Source organism: Callorhinus ursinus, unplaced genomic scaffold (assembly GCF_003265705.2).
Source record: "Callorhinus ursinus isolate GAN/ISIS: 27379988/994484 unplaced genomic scaffold, GSC_fseal_2.0 scaffold4, whole genome shotgun sequence".
Classification (NCBI taxonomy): Eukaryota; Metazoa; Chordata; class Mammalia; order Carnivora; family Otariidae; genus Callorhinus; species Callorhinus ursinus.
This window is the reverse complement of record NW_027397066.1, coordinates 58295083-58311211: the sequence shown is the minus strand read 5'-3', so window position 1 is coordinate 58311211 and position 16129 is coordinate 58295083. Positions and strand designations below refer to the sequence as shown.

The 16129-nt window shown below is 38.2% G+C and overlaps 1 protein-coding gene across 5 annotated transcripts in view; it reads left to right on the top strand.

Moving 5' to 3' along the window:
- Positions 1 to 310: 310 nt before the first annotated feature.
- The window catches only part of ANKRD17 (ankyrin repeat domain 17), a 159658-nt gene continuing 143839 nt past the window's right edge, over positions 311 to 16129 (top strand). For all 5 annotated transcript variants that reach the window (XM_025887073.2, XM_025887072.2, XM_025887070.2 and 2 more), the window contains exon 1: positions 311 to 1026. In XM_025887073.2, coding sequence (XP_025742858.1) covers positions 607 to 1026 — 420 coding nt within the window. In that variant the 5' untranslated portion in view covers positions 311 to 606. The remainder of the gene's footprint in view (positions 1027 to 16129) is intronic.

Here is a 16129-nt window from a genome sequence, read left to right as displayed (position 1 = left end):
GCACCGCCCGCCCGCCGGGGTCCGGAACCCGGCCCTCGAAATCTCACTTTCGTCTTTCGGCCACCCGCGCGCCACCGCTCTGGCGACGGCTGATGGCGTCACCCGCACTTCCGCCTGCGGCTGCGTTCTAGTCACAAGCGAGGAAGGAAGAAGGGAGGTCTGAAGGGCTGTATGTGTGGGGGAAATAGCGAGCAAAAAGAAGAAATCCGGGCGCTCGCCGGCGCTACGACAGTAACCGCGGGCCTCTTCTGCCCCCGCCGTCCCCCCATCGGAGGTCGCCTTAGGCACACTTCCCTCGCCTCTCCGTGGTCTCCCCTCCTCAGGGTCTCCCGACTCCCGGGTCTCTCCTTACGCCTCACCCCCCCCTTTGCTCCCTCACACTCCCTCCCTCTCCCTCCCTCCCATCGTCAGGCTCCCCGCCCTTAGTATCGCGAGACGAGGTGAGAGCTGGCGGAGCGGCGGCGGCGGCGGCGGCAGTAGAGGTGACCGAGGCGGTGGCGGCGGAGGCGGCACCGAGCGCTGTGTCGGCCCCGGTGCGGCCGAAGTCGCGGTAGAGCGTAGCCCCCACGCCCCTCCCCCGTCCGCGCCCTCCCTCTTTCCCTGGGGATGGAGAAGGCGACGGTTCCGGTGGCGGCGGCGGCGGCGGCGGCGGAGGGAGAAGGGAGCCCCCCGGCGGTGGCGGCCGTGGCGGGCCCCCCCGCGGCGGCGGCGGCGGCGGCGGCGGCGGCGGCGGCGGCGGAGGTCGGCAGCGGCGGCGGCAGCGGGGCTCGCTCGGCCTCTTCTCCTCGTGGGATGGTGCGAGTCTGCGACCTACTCCTGAAGAAGAAGCCGCCGCAGCAGCAACACCACAAGGCCAAGCGTAACCGGACTTGCCGACCCCCCAGCAGCAGCGAAAGCAGCAGCGACAGCGACAACAGCGGCGGCGGTGGAGGCGGCGGCGGCGGCGGCGGAGGCGGCGGCGGCACCAGCAGCAACAACAGCGAGGAAGAAGAGGACGACGACGACGAGGAAGAGGAGGTTTCTGAGGCAAGGGCCTGGTTTCAAAGGAAGGAGGGAGGAAGGGACCGTAAAGGGTAGGGGCCGAAGGTGGGAGGGGACTTGCGGTGGGACAGATTCCTGTGGGTTGATCTATCTTAGCGGCCAGCCTTTCCACTGCCCTCTTTCTTTCCCCGGCCTAAATCGTGAGGTGTGGGGATGTGGGGGAGGGTAGCTGACACGTGGGGGTGGGAGGACCACAGAGCCCTGAGTTGGTGAACAGCAGGTTATCCTGGGATGGTTCACACGGTTAAGGATGGAGGGAATTGGTTAGATTCCCTCTTTGCACACCCGGCGGGGTCTGACTGGGGTCAGTAGGGCCATGTTATTCCTGGGGCGGGGGCGGGACCAAAGCGGGAGGCATAAGATAATAGGTAGCTGAGTCTCTTGGGGAATGACTAGGAGGTTGGTAAATTTCTCCCACTTGTGAAGTGGTAGGGAGCAGTTTTGAGGGGAGGTAGGGTTGTAATGGACTCAGAGCTAAGTGTTTGTGTATGTGAGAGACACGTGAGAAGCTGTACTTTTCCATATTCTGCAGGTTTTTTTTTTTCATAATTATTGTGGCTACTGAAGTAGCCTTTAGTTCTTTGATCTCTCAGGGATTTTGGATGAACTAATCTTAGATCCATATACATTTATATATAACTCAGTGGCTGAAAAGTATATCTGACTCTTACATGTACATATATATACATCTTCAGATGCTTCCTTAGGAAAAATTAAGCCAGGCTGTGTCGTTTTCCAGATAATATGGGACAGCTGAAGAGTGCTTTGAAGCCAGCCTTGGTTGTGGTGAGTTGGAATAGGAAGGCCTCTTGGTTTGTCCTAGTGATCTGGTTTCATAACTGTTTATAATTTTTCCTGGGTCCACAGACAGGCGGCGTTGCAGGACCTTATTATTCAAAGGCCACATATAACCCAAAAGCTCAGTAAAACATACCATACTGACAGAAAAACCTAAGAGTTAGCCTTATTATCAGCTCTTTTGTAACTCTCTTGTCCACTCCCTGAAACGGAAGCTAGAAAATATTGATTCAGAGAACGAAGTTGTAACTTAAGGCAGCAGAAGGAAAACAGCTTTAAAAGCTGATTTTAAATCTTGTTGTAAGAGAACAACTCAATTATCTAGAAGTACCACTTGCCATTTATTCTCTTCCACAGAGTTTATCTGGGTGCAAGGCTTATTTTTTGAAAATTGTATTATTGGATCTTGAGTTCTGTTCAAATAGAGAAATACCTTTTAAAGAGTTTGAGACTTGTCTATTGGAAGACCAGATTCTCTTTTACCTCAGATTGGATGAAGTTATATAGGTAGAGATGTAATAGTTCAAGTATGTATACCAAAAAGATGGACACTCCTGCTATTCCATTATCCGATTGAATTCTGAGAATAGGTTTGTGTTGATAGATTTTGTATTGATTTTAGTTGGACCTTTCCGTATACGGTGTTGCTTGGGCTGCATTTGAAACAATGAAGAGGAGGATGTGATGGGATTCTTATTTCCAATAAAATCTATTATGGTAGTGAGAATCTTTCATTTGTATGATTCTTTGCAGAGATGAGAAACATTTTAGAAGTAATCCAGTTCAGCCCTTTTATTTTAAAAATGAGGAAAACAAGGCTTAGAGGAAACTGTGGTGAATAGTAGAAGTAGAAATCAAAGTTTTCTAATGGTTCAGACCAGTACACTTATTATGACAGCTATTTCCCTGCCTGACATCTTTGAAAAATTAGGCAGTAAATTGCAAGGTAACACAATCATGCAGCTGTGGGCAAAATGCCAATATTTTATTAAGATTTTAAATTCTCCCACAAAATATCAAGCTCTGTTTTGGAACATGGTATCAAGTTGAGTGCAGTACTTACTGGACTATTATGCTGTAAACTTCACATACCTGGGTAGTTTTGTTCATTGGAATTTGGCCTAAGAAGCAAAACTTTTAGTAAGTTTATAGGTGTGTTAATTTTCTGAGTCGGGTTTATTTTCCTCAGAAGATGGGAATGATATATGTTCATTTTCATCAGCTAGGGGAGTTTCTTTGTTTTTAGTATGCTTTATTTTGTTTTGTGCACAGTGCTGTAAACAATGGGTTTGTCAATTTTGAAGATGAGTCAGGAGAAATAAGTGTAAGAAAGTGCAGCCATTAAAAATAAATCTATATAGGTACATGACGAGGGATGAGCAGGCAGAAAGGAGTACAGTATGTCTCCGCACCTGCCTCTATCCTTGACCAAAATAAAGAAGTAAATAAACTTCAGTCACTGTACACTATAAGCTAAATGGAGGAGTTGTGCAGTGTTTGTCATTTCATTATCATTTTATTGACATGTCAGCAGAAGTTTTAACTTTCTAGAGCTAGGAAATCTTGTGGTTAATACTCATTGTATTTAAGTACGTTTTCTAATTCATTCTGTTATTGGCTACACAATGAAAAATGTGGATAACATGATCCTTGAGATTATCCTTCTAATAAAAGTCATCAAAAGGTTAAAAAGGAATATGAAAGGTTATAGTTTCTGTATATACTTGTGGTTTCAGGTACTTATCCTGAAAAATTGAAGGATAATTTAGCAAAAATATATACATTTGCTATGAAGAAACGTTAGCTGGATATTCTCTATATCTGCTGAAAGAGGAAAAGTTAGAAGGAAAGGAGATTTAATTTAAATAAGAGCCTTATTTGAATCTTGAAGAACAAGCATCTAATTCTTACTAAATGTTGGAGTAGCTTATTGAGAATTGGATTTTTCTCTTCAATGTCAGAATAGGATAATCATGTTTTAGATAATTAATGTAACTTTGGCTGTACCTGGAAACAAAAGTATAAGACCAAGAGCTCTCCTTTTCCCTCTCCTACTCTCCCCCCTCCCATTTGACTCAGAAATCTTAGATCAGAATGAAAAATGTGTAATTGCCTTGGCTTTCAGTGGGTGACTAATATGGAAAATACACAGAAATGTATTTCCTAACATAAAATTGTAATGCATTTCTTTTCAAATTAGTGACTAAATTGCTTACTTGAATATTACAAGAAAAAAATGTTAACATTGCATGAGTTGATACTTCATTTCAGAAGAAACATGCATTCTATTGAATGCATTTTGAAATGTAATTGGACGGTATCAGTGTTTGCTAATGCAGAATTCAAAGGGGAAAAATGTGCTATTAAAGGTAGGATTTGTGTTCAAAAGTAACTTTTATTAAAGATGAATAAAATGTAAAGACAGTAGGAGTTTTTCAGAATTCCAGCTATTTTTTTGGTAGGTAACTTGAGGCTTTAAATTTAAGAGACAAACCTAGTGGTGAAATTTTAGACAAGGGGAGCCAGTGAATAAATTAGTACTGACTTACTTTTGAAAGGATTTGCAAGGCCAGGGAGAATCTGTTTGTAGACATGGAAGAGGTAGGGTTGAGAATGAGAGAGAAAGAAAAATTATTTCAGTAGATTTTGTTCCCTTAAATTCACTTCTAAATCTTTTTGTTGTTTTTTAATGGAAAAATGCCATCTAGGTTCCTTTGTTATAATGGTAGAATCCCAGATGAGTCCAGAGCAGCTTACTTGGTCCTCAGTTTCATCTCTTAATTGATAAAGCAGTATTTGTAAACTAGATGTTAAGCTCTTTGAATAGTTCTGTCATAATTATCTTGTCTCCTAGTCTGCTTAAGCACAGTACTTGATAAAAAAAATTTTCAGTGAATAACTAGTACTTAGGAGAATCCAGAATTCATTTAGGAAACCAAGAGAAGGAATAGAGTTTCTCCCTTCTTGGATCCAGGGCTGCCAAATAGCTGAAGTTTGTATTTCAGTATCTTTCAGTTACTAAAATTACTTCTCTTAGTGACAGTCCTGTTCAACAGGGGTCCTCTTCCATAGGTATTAACGGGGAAAGCCGGTTAAGCCAATATATATTGATTGTTGAATGCCTGATAAATACCTTAAGCATCCTAGGTATGTTTACATTTTAAAAACATAGGAAACTTACTTATTCAGTGCCTACTGTGTGTCAAGTCTAAAATAATGGTTAAGAGCATGGACTAGAGCTTAGAGTCAGATATGATCCATCACTTACTAGCTTTGTGATCTTGGACAAGTTACTTAACCTCTCTGCACCTCAGTCTCCTCTTATGTAAATGGTGATAAAGTAGATTCTATTGTATATCATTGGTATGAGAATTAAATAAGATAATACAGGTATCATGTATTCTCATGTTATTTTCACCATATCCCTATGAAGTAGGTGTTCTCATATTTGTTTCATTATTCAATACATGTTTAGAGTTCCTAGTATATGCTGGGCATTTTGTTGTACTGGGTAAGTAAGGGTGAGCAAAACTATTTTAAGACACATTGATTTTAAAATGAAGCAATGATTAAATACAGGTTTTGGGAGGTATGATAGTGAGAGTAAATGGTTAAACATAGATCCTAAATAAAATGGGTGAGTTTCAGAAGTATAGAAATATACTTGAGTTGTTAACTTGGGATCTAGATAGGCTGTGAATATCTGAAATTAAACCCAAGATTTTGTTGAAGGTGCTTATAAAGTGTTTTATTCTTTCTCCCCTACCCCCATAGGGTGTGTGCAAAACTTTAAGATTCTCAGAGAGATCTGTGACTGCCTCCTTCCTCCCTCCACCTCGTTATTTTGAAACATTCTCACTGCAGTAGTAGTGAGGAATCAGGCAGGCATTTATGTGCATTGTTTAGAATTGGGAAACTACTTGTAACCAAGGTAATGTAGTAACACATTGGTGCAGAGAGGTTAAGTAACTTGTCCAAGATCACAAAGCTAGTAAGTGATGGATCATATCTGACTCTAAGCTCTAGTCCATGCTCTTAACCATTATTTTAGACTTGACACACAGTAGGCACTGAATAAGTAAGTTTCCTATGTTTTTAAAATGTAAACACACCTAGGTCTATATGTGTTGTGAAGTCCAAGACTTAACTTGTCCTTTCTGGTAAACTAGCTCTATGCTTACTCTTGTCTTAAATCCTCATATTTTGCCTTTTAACTGTTTAATTAGTGAAGCAGCTTTCATCTAGTCTGCTATGGACTATCAGATCTGAAGATGTGATGAAGATGAAGATGAAACCTTGCCTTACACATCTTTATATCTCCTCCTGCACTGTACCATGTATGTTATATAAGTCCTAGTGTCTTAACCTCTGCTAGGCTTTCATGAAGTCAGATCTCTGAAGTAAAAATAAATAAGTAATAAATGAAAAAATATTTCTTCTTTAACCACTTACTCTGGAAATATTTGGAATCATCAGAGGAATACATTTTGATTCCCTGAAAGTTGCGAGACTATTTACTAGACTGCTTCTACTGGTGTCCAGTTATACCATCTGGTTGACTAGAAGTCTGGTTGACTAGAAGTTCAGTTTTTAGGTCTTTGAGGCAGCATATTTGCATTTATAGCAGTAGTTTACTCTGCATTCTTATAAAGATGATTTAGTGAGTTAGCAAATGTACATGTAATGAATTTCCATATAATTTTTACATACTTGACTGTAGATGAAAAAAATTCCACTTCATAGTAGTATGTGAGGTAGCGCCTGTTGATACCACTTATGTTTCTGTTAGAACCAATAGAGGGCACCAACATCCATGGTAATCTATGCTCAATCTGACTAACTTCCTTCAACTTTCACCTTTTGGAAAAAAATTATTAGGAAATTGAAGGTGAAGGGTAAATATGAATACCCTCTGGTCCCTGGAACCTTACCTGTCAGGTAGTTAAACCTATCCACTTGCCACACAGAATCAAAACATCCTTCCTCACGTATGGTGTTTAACTTCTTAATGTGTATATATTTTTGTCTTTAAAAATATCTTTTCCAGTCATGAGGGGAAGTGGAATTGTGGAATGATACACCTATCATTTTATCATGATTTATAATTTAGGTTTTAATTATTGAAAAGAGACATGTTGGATTTTATTTTTCCCAAAAATGCTTTGAAACTTGACATTAATATAGACCTGATTGAAAACACAATGCAGATTGCCTTCTGTTATTTTATAAAACTCATAAACATTACCTTGATCTTTTAAAAGAGTTGACTTAGGTTTACTTCTGGGTGAGACTAGACATAAAAGAGGGTCAGTTACCAAAAAGTGTAAAGTTCATAGTACTTTAGGAATTCCGTTTGCACCCAATATTATTTAGTATGTTTATAAACAATTTTGACAATATGATGAAATCCTTCTCAAGGTGTACAGATAGGTCAGAGTGAATTGTGTTTAATGAAATAAGATTGTTGAGAATAGATTAAAATGTTAAATAGGTTTTTATGAGTCATGGGTAAAAAATGTGCTTTTTTTGGGCAAATGATCTGAAACAAAGCATATTTTTTCAGTATGGTGTTGAACACGATGAAATAAGGTATTGGAGAATCGTAACTTAAATAATTCTTTGATACATCTGCACAAAATAGATTATGTATATTTCTGCCTGCTGTACCATGAAAATGATGACTAAAACTAAGCAAGTTCTAGAGTGGGATAGTTAAAAAATGATTGGAGGGTTAGGGATGGAATCCATGATCAAGGAAAACTGCAGATTATAGTTAATTATATTCTTATTGCTTGTTACTTAATGTTCAGATTAATCAGTTACTCAAACTTGAGTCATGGAGAAAAATGTGTGTTAGATAATGTTATTTCAAATTTGAAAATAAGTAAATTCCTTATTTCTTATTTCTTGAGATTATTTGAAAGTACACACCAGACATGACAAATATATGAAACTAGTCTGTACGTTTGCATCTCCAGCCGGACATATTCCCCTCCTGAGCTATCATTGAGTTTCATTTAATCCTTTTATTTTTCATTCCTCCCATACTCCCCAAAAAGAAAGGAACAGAACAGAAAAAAAAAAAGTGAAGAAATAGCCTGTCCTGAAATTAATTTGTGGTCTGGGTTTTTTCTCTTGAATCGTCTTTTAATTAAAGAACCTTTGAGCAATATCTCAGATCTGTAGAAAAACTAGTTTCATCAGTTTTGAATTTCAAATAAATAAACATTAACATACAGTTCTATTTTCCTTTCCCTCTTTCCTATCACCCTAAATCTGAGACCTGAGAAGAAAAGGAATTCTTCTTTGTGTTATACCAGCTCTATTTCCAGTTCGGTCTTTGACCTCATTATTGTCTCTTACCTTCTCTACGCGGTTTCCCTCTTATTTTTTATTTGAATTTAATAACAGAAATAGTCCTGTTATAAGGGCTCTAGTACAGTTCTTACTAGTTCAAGATGTGGTATAGGAGTTAATTTTTTTTTACCTGACAAACATTTATTGAGTCTCTCCTATGTGTGGCTGTTTTCAGTATATAGTAATCTCAACCGTTTCCCTCTCAGTGAATGTTAAAAAGTTAACTATATTTAAAATAATACCTGTATATGTTGAGTTAAATGATTTTATTCACCCTGTAGGTTAGTAAAACTTAAATTTACATACATGAAAAATTTTTTTTATGGTTTTTTTTATGGTTTTTAGAAAATATCGCTATACTTTGCTAAATAAATTTAAAAGGCATTATTGAGACCTAGCAAAATCAGGGATTATGAGGAATTTGAAGAAACTGAAACATTGGGGCACCTGGGTGGCTCAGTTGTTAAGTGTCTGCCTTCAGCTCAGGCCATGATCCCAGGATCCTGGGATCAAGCCCCGCATCCGGCTCCCTGCTCTGTGGGAAGCCTGCTCCTTCCTCTCCCACTCCCCCTGCTTGTGTTCCCTCTCTCACTGTGTCTCTCTGTCAAATAAGTAAAATCTAAAAAAAAAAAAGAGAGAGACATTATTCCTAGTTCCATAAAATTTAAGTCATGTTGAGATAAAATTAATAATTTAAAACTGTGAAGATGGTTTTAGTCCTGTGTAATTAATTTATTTGGGAATCTGTGTTAGTTTTCAGTGTAACTGTTCCTTTAGAATTGGTTTCATTATAGGGATTGTTTTATTTCTGTTTTTGAATATAAGTTGGGTAGACTTTACATCTTTTATGAGTGCCTCTTGTAATACTCACTAATTTGTGGTATTATGTTCTGATTTTTTTTTTAAAGATGATGTCTGTATGTGCTATTTTTCTAGAATATCCTTAACAATTAAATGACACCAAAGACTCATCCATTCTAATTTTATCCTGAAGATTTTGTAGTGAGAATAGGGGTTATAAAGGTATATTTGTGGTTAATGTAGGTACAAATATGTTAAAATATGAGAAATTGAGTTATAGTAGTGTAGAGTACAATGTTAAATATCTTCCAAATTAGATTTTAAATATAGTATTTCTATAGTTAAACATTATTAATTAAATATATACATATTTGTAGAAAATGTGACAAAATCAGAAAGATCTAAAGAAGAATACAAAAATTGCCTATAATTTTACCCTCCAGAATTAATCCTTATTTGAAAATTTTTTCTTTTTTTCCCCTTGGTGTATGTTAATCAAATTATCTGTCACAGAGAACAAAGGTATCACTTAACACATTTTGTCTGCGAAAAGTTTCATTGATGAGCATACTTAAAATACATCAGTTGAAGAGCTAAGTCTTGGGGTGATGGTTACATACTTATTTAACTATAAAAACTAAGGAATGCATTCATACTTTAAAAAAAATCTTATACATAAAGGTTTTTATCTTATTCTTTCTCAAAGTAAATGTTGCTAACATTTTGGTATATATCAAACATTCTAGTTTCTTTCTTGGTGGGACTGAATGAATGAGTATGGGGTGGAGAAGGGGATATGTGTGTCTGACAGCGTACATTAGGTCTTGCCTCATTGTTCTTATTTACTTATGAATGTTCCATAGTATGAATGTTCATAATTTATTTGCTCTTTTATACTGGTAGACATTTTCTTAAAGATTTATTTATTTTAGAGAGAGAGATAGAATGTGCACTTGCACGGGGAGGGGCAGAGGGAGAGGGAGGGAGGGAATCTCAAGCAGACTTGGAGCCGGATGTGGGGCTTGATCTCACAGTCCTGAGTGAGATCATGACCTGAGCCAAAACCAAGACTTGGATGCTTAACCAATTTAGCCACCCAGGCGCCCCTATGTTGGTAGACATTTTGATTGTTTTCAGTACATTGCTATTACATATATAATGCTGAAGTGAACGTCCTTTTACAGTTATTTTTGAGTATAAAGATATTTCTTTGGAATGGATTCCTGGAAAGAATTGCTGGACCAGAGGTTATGCACATGTTAAATTTAATAAATATTCCCACGTTTTACTTCTATCAACAGGGTATTAAGAATATTACTAGAAATGAGCAATCTTAGTTTTTAAAATGTGTTAAAAAATCGTGTTTTTTTGTTTTCATTTTCCTGAGTACTGTTGACATTGAGTAAACTTTAATTTTTATTTTTCATTTGGATTTCTTTTGAAAATTTCCTGTTATATACTTTACTTATTATTCTATTAGAATTGTCTTTTTCTTAGTGATTGTTGGTACTATTTATATTTATGCATAATAATCCTTCACAGTATTATTTGTTCTTCTCTGTTTATAGTATTTTCACAATATAGAAACATTTTTATTTTTGTGTAGTAAAATGACTTATTTTTTTTGATTTCTGGAGACCTTCACCCCAATATTTTAAGAAAATATTCTTAGAAATTTTCTTTTGATACTGCATGCTTTGTTTTTGAAAGATACACAGGTATCTTTTGGGATATAATATTTAATTGTTGTGTCCATTTCTTATTTACTCTTTTTAGTAGTATTTGACCTTGTTGACTAATTTTTGCCTCTTGAAAAATGCTATTCTCTTGCTTATGTAATACCACGCTCTTCTGTTTCTACATTACTAGCTGCTTTTTGTAGGTTTCCTTGCTTCCTCCTACTCCCCTCACTGTACATTCTTTGATTATTTAGTACCTCTAAATAATTTCTCAGTCCTGGGCCCTTTTTGGTCTTGTGTGTAGTCTCACTTCTTAGGTGATCTTATCTAGTCTTGAGTATTTATATATATGCTAGTGACTATCAAGTGTGTATTTCCAATTTAAACCTTTCTTCTTGAGTACTGGTATGAACCTCTTGGTCACCCAACATTTGTACAAACCTTTCTTCTAACATACTTTTCTTCCTTTCTCAAGAGTATCACTCCAAAGTTCCATCCAGTTACTAGACATAGCTCAACACAACAGATATTTACATACTTCTTTTTCTCTTAATTCAGCCAGTAATCTATAAAACAGTAAATAATGTGTCTCTCCTTTTGCCCAACCCATTGCACAGTGGTGAATAGGAATAGGATAATCATAATGATGCTGCTTTGGAGAAGGAAAGAATAGAAGTAGAGAGCAGTTGTTGGTCCATATTAATACTGAAATCCTGATCAGAAGACTCTGCTTTGGCAACATTATAAATTCCTTGGTTAAACTTTGATTTTGCTCTATGGGAGGAATGCCCTTTTGACTATTATGTGTGTCCTTGGTTTTGTTCTTAGGTGATTCTCCCTTGTTTGTTATTTTCCTTTGCTACATCTGAAGTAGTAGGCATTCAAGAATATGACATCCCTAGGAATTGCACAACTTTTATAGCTCCCTGCTAGTTGGTATAGATTAAGGAGCTGCAGGGTTATTTAAGGTTCAATTATAGGTTTTTATAGGCCAGTAATGTAGTTCGGTGGTAAAACACTTTCAAAAACTTAATAGACTTCTATTTTGTTTTCTTTAAGTCGGTACCATATGACATTATCTTCAGCAGAAAATCTCTTTTAGTCATAACTTGTGAAATCTACTCATTCCTTTACTAGTCTCTGTGCTAGGCCTGTTCCTCTTGCCTTGTGTTACCGGGCTACCTTGAGGGCATCTGAAATAATAGGCTTGAATGGTATATCAGTTAGAGTTTAACCAGAGAAGTAGAACAAATAGGAGATTTATATATGAGAGAGAGGGAGGTAGGTATTAAGAGATTTATTACAGGGAATTGGATTACAATTTTGGCAGCTGGCTAAGTTTAAAGTCTGAAGTTTGTAAGGTAGGCATTTGGGAAGGGAAGATCTCAGGCAGGCTAGAACCCGTGGTCATATGCTGATGCTGTTCTCCCTAGGAAGTTAGGAGAGGAGGATCCAGGGAAAGGAGAACAATTACAGACTCAGCTGCTATTTGGAGTCTCATTTGCCAGGAAGAGCTCACTAAGGATCATCATCCTAGTTTAAAAGTCACCTTATTAGGGACTTTTTTTTTTTAATAAATTCTTTATTTCTTTTTTTTTTAAGGTTTTATTTATTTGAGAGAGAAAGAGAGACAGAACACAAGTAGGGGGAGAGGCAGAGGGAGAGGGAGAAGCAGACTCCCTGCTGAGCTGGGAGCCGGACATGGGGCTCCATCCCAGGACCCTGGGATCCTGAACTGAAGGCAGACGCTTAACCATCTGAGCCACCCAGGTGCCCCCTGATTAGGGACTTTAATTACATCTACAGATCCCTCGGCAGCACCTAGATTAGTGTTTGATACCTGAGAGAAAGTATTTACAAAATGGCTGCTTGCCTTCCCTTCCTCTTAGTTTAGCCTAACCAAGTTGACACATCAAAACCCATCACAAAGGTACTCTCTTCACATGTTCTTTGCTACAAAGTTCTCTTGGTATATTTGGAGCACAAAAGTCCTGCCTTTTCTAATCTGAGAGGCCTCGAGTTACTGGACTCAGGGTAGGGTTTGCTACTGAGAGAGCTTCTCTCAGTAGCACTGTATTTAGGTCTGTCTCTGTTCACAAACTGCCTTACACTTGGTTGAGCTGATCTTTTTGCCAGTTCTTTAAATAGCCAATACCTACCAATATTCTGAGTTTTTCTAACTGCTTTTATTAGAGCTATACACACTTGTTAGTCGTGTAATGTGCCCTCTCCATTATTGCAGGGAAGAGTTTTACTGAATGGTTTGGCACTGCATAACAGAGGTGGTTAGTTTTCCAGCCTGACATGTTTCCTTGCTATCTGTCCTCTCAGCCTTACCAGAGGTTTTAGGAATTTGTTATGGCAGCACTCTACTTCTAATTTACTGTATTGGTTAAAATAGAAGATGGGTTGTTGGAACAAAATGACTCCAAAACACATGTGGTTGAAGTAAGATAGATTATGTGATACTCTGGGAGTAGTCCTTCAGGTCACGCATAAGTCCAAGTTCTCCTGTTTTGTTACACCATCCCTTAACCTGTGCTGTTGAGTATGGTGGCTGTGTACCACATGTGGCTACTCAGTGCTTGAAATATGCCTAGGATGACAGGGTCTAGATTTTTAGTTTTATTTAGTTTTAATTAATTTAAATAGTCACATGTGGCTAGTGGCTACCATCTTGGAGAGTGCCAGATAATAGAACATATACATCATCAAAGTTTTATTGGACAGCATTGCTTTAGGGTGTTGACTTCATCTAGAAAGTCTAATTTGGCTCACTAGCATCACATCCACAGTCCAGTTTGGTTATGGGCTGAGTTGTGTCCCTCCAAAATTCATGTTGAAACCCTAACCCCCATTGTTGGTGGGAATGCAAACTGGGTATGCATACCGTGGAAAACAGTATGGAGTTTCCTCAAAAAATTAAAAATAGAGCTACCCTACGATCCAGTAATTGTACTACTGGGTATTTACCCCCAAAATACAAAATACACTATCCAAAGGGATACATGCACCCCTGTGTTTAGTGCAGTATTATTTACAATAGCCAAACTGTAGAAGTAGCCCAAGTGTCCTTCAGTAGATGAACGGATAAAGAAGATATGATACACACACACACACATACACATACACACCACTGGAATATTATTCAGCCATAAGTAAGAATGAAATCTTGACATCTGCAACAACATGGATAGAGCTAGAGGAATCTAAGCGAAATAAGTCATTCAGAGAAAGACAAATACCCTATGATCTCACTTACATGTGGAATTTAAGAAACAAAACAAGTAAAGGGAAAAAAGGGAGAGAGCGACAGGCCAAAAAACAGATTCTGAACTATAGAGAACAAACTAATGGTTACCAGAGGGGAGGTAGGTGGGGGGGGGATGGGTGAAATAGGAAATGGGGATTAAAGAGTACACTTATCATGATACAAAAAATAAAATGATAAACCCTAACCCCCAGTATTTCAGAACGTGACTGCATTTAGAGGTAATGCCTTAAAAAAGGGAATAAGGTCAAATCAGGTCATAAATCTGACAGGTGTCTTTATAAGAAGAGGAAATTTGGACACAGAAAGAGACACCAGAAATACGTGCACACAAAAAAGGTCATGTGAGGACACAGCAAAAAGAAGAATATCTATAAGAAAAGGAGGGAGACCTCCAAAGAAACCAAATGTGCTGACACCTTGATCTTGGACTTCTAGCCTAAAGGACTGCGAGAAAATAAATTTTTGTTGTTTAAGCCACCCAGTCTGTGGTATTTTATGAGCCCTAGAAAAACTAATGCACAGCACATGAGAAATAAGAAACAGAAAGGCAACCACAAATAACTTCCTTTTAATGAATTGGCCAAGAAATTGCAAACATCACTTCCTGACCAGAACTTAGTTACATGTCCAGTACTAGGACCCCGCTCTTGCTATATGGCCATCACACCCAGATATAACTTGTGGAAAAGTGTTTTACTAAAAGAAGGGGAGTACGGATATTGGAGGTTAATTAATGTCTTACACCAATATAATTCTAGGATTACATTGTTTTTATGGCTAGCAATACGAGGAAAAAAAGTTACTCCTGACTCCTGAAATAATCTTGTTGGCCTAGCTTGGGTCATGTGTCCATGCCTGAACCAGCCATTGAAAAGGAAAAAGATGCTTTGTCTAGGTGTAAGTCATGTCTTTCTGCCCCTCTAGGAGGTAGACTAGGAGAGGTCATTTTCACCTGAGTCTCATGGAATAGTTTCCCAGAAAGTGTTTCTTTTGCCAAAAAGGTGAGGTGGTATAGTGGTAAGGATACTGGACATAAGACTTCCAAAGTATACCTTGAAACTTCCCACTTCTCTCCATCTTTGCTACCATCACATTAGCCCAGGCTGTTAGATTTCCTAGCTTGCTTTCTTGTCTCCTCACACTTCATTTCATTCTTCATGCAGCAACTAGGCCAATCTTTCTGAGATTTAAATCATTATTTGACTTCTCATTGTTCTTAGAATAATACCCAAACTACTACGTTGGCCTGTAAGACTTTATATGGCTGATCCTTCTTATTCTAGCCTCATTTTATATCCTTTTTAGTTCATTCACTATCTTCTAGTCCCACTGGCCTGTTCTTAGAGCATGGAGACTTTCTCACCTAGGGTCTTTTACTCTCTTTCTAGGATATTCTTCCCCTGGTTCTTTGTCTCTTCTCTTTTAGGTTTCCAGCTTAGGTGTCCTTTCCTGTTCAGAGTTGTTGAAAGAAACTTTTCCTCCCTACACCTCTTCTCTTCACCCTCCCTTTCAGTTTTCTGCCTGTGACTGCTACTGGGGTAAGAAATAGGAGGCCCTCTTGGCCTTTAACCAAGCTTTATTAGTATTAAATATTTTAGTGGACTTAGAAAGGGATTTGTGGGTGGTGGGAGTAGGGACATTTGAGTATTTAACATTCCCAGATTAATAATAGCTGTTTTTTTATTCCTATGTCCACATCAGTTTTAGTTATTAGGTTGGACCTTTTGATACTGTTCTTTTTGTACATGGAGAGTCCTCAAATCTCTGTGATTTCATATGGCTCAACCTAGTATGTTAGAAAGCTTTGATGTCTTAGAAGGCAGTTCTCCCTCATTGATCTGTCAAGAGTTTTAGATATTGTGCATTTAACTTGTCAGATGGTTTTTGTAAGCTGCCATAAAATATGCCCATTGAGATTTTAATTGGAATTAGATTGAAATATGGATTAATTTGAGGAGAAATAGATGTATAATACCGAGCATTTCCATCCAGAAACATGGCATGCCTCTATTTTCTTCAGGCCCTTCATCTATCTTTAATAAAATTTTATAGTTTTCATATAGATTTTGCACATTTTGGGGGTTTATTTCAGATTATTTTATAGTTATTACTGTCATGCATGGTATTTTTTCTTCCATTACACTTTGTAATTAGTTATTGTTGGAGTATAAGAACCTGT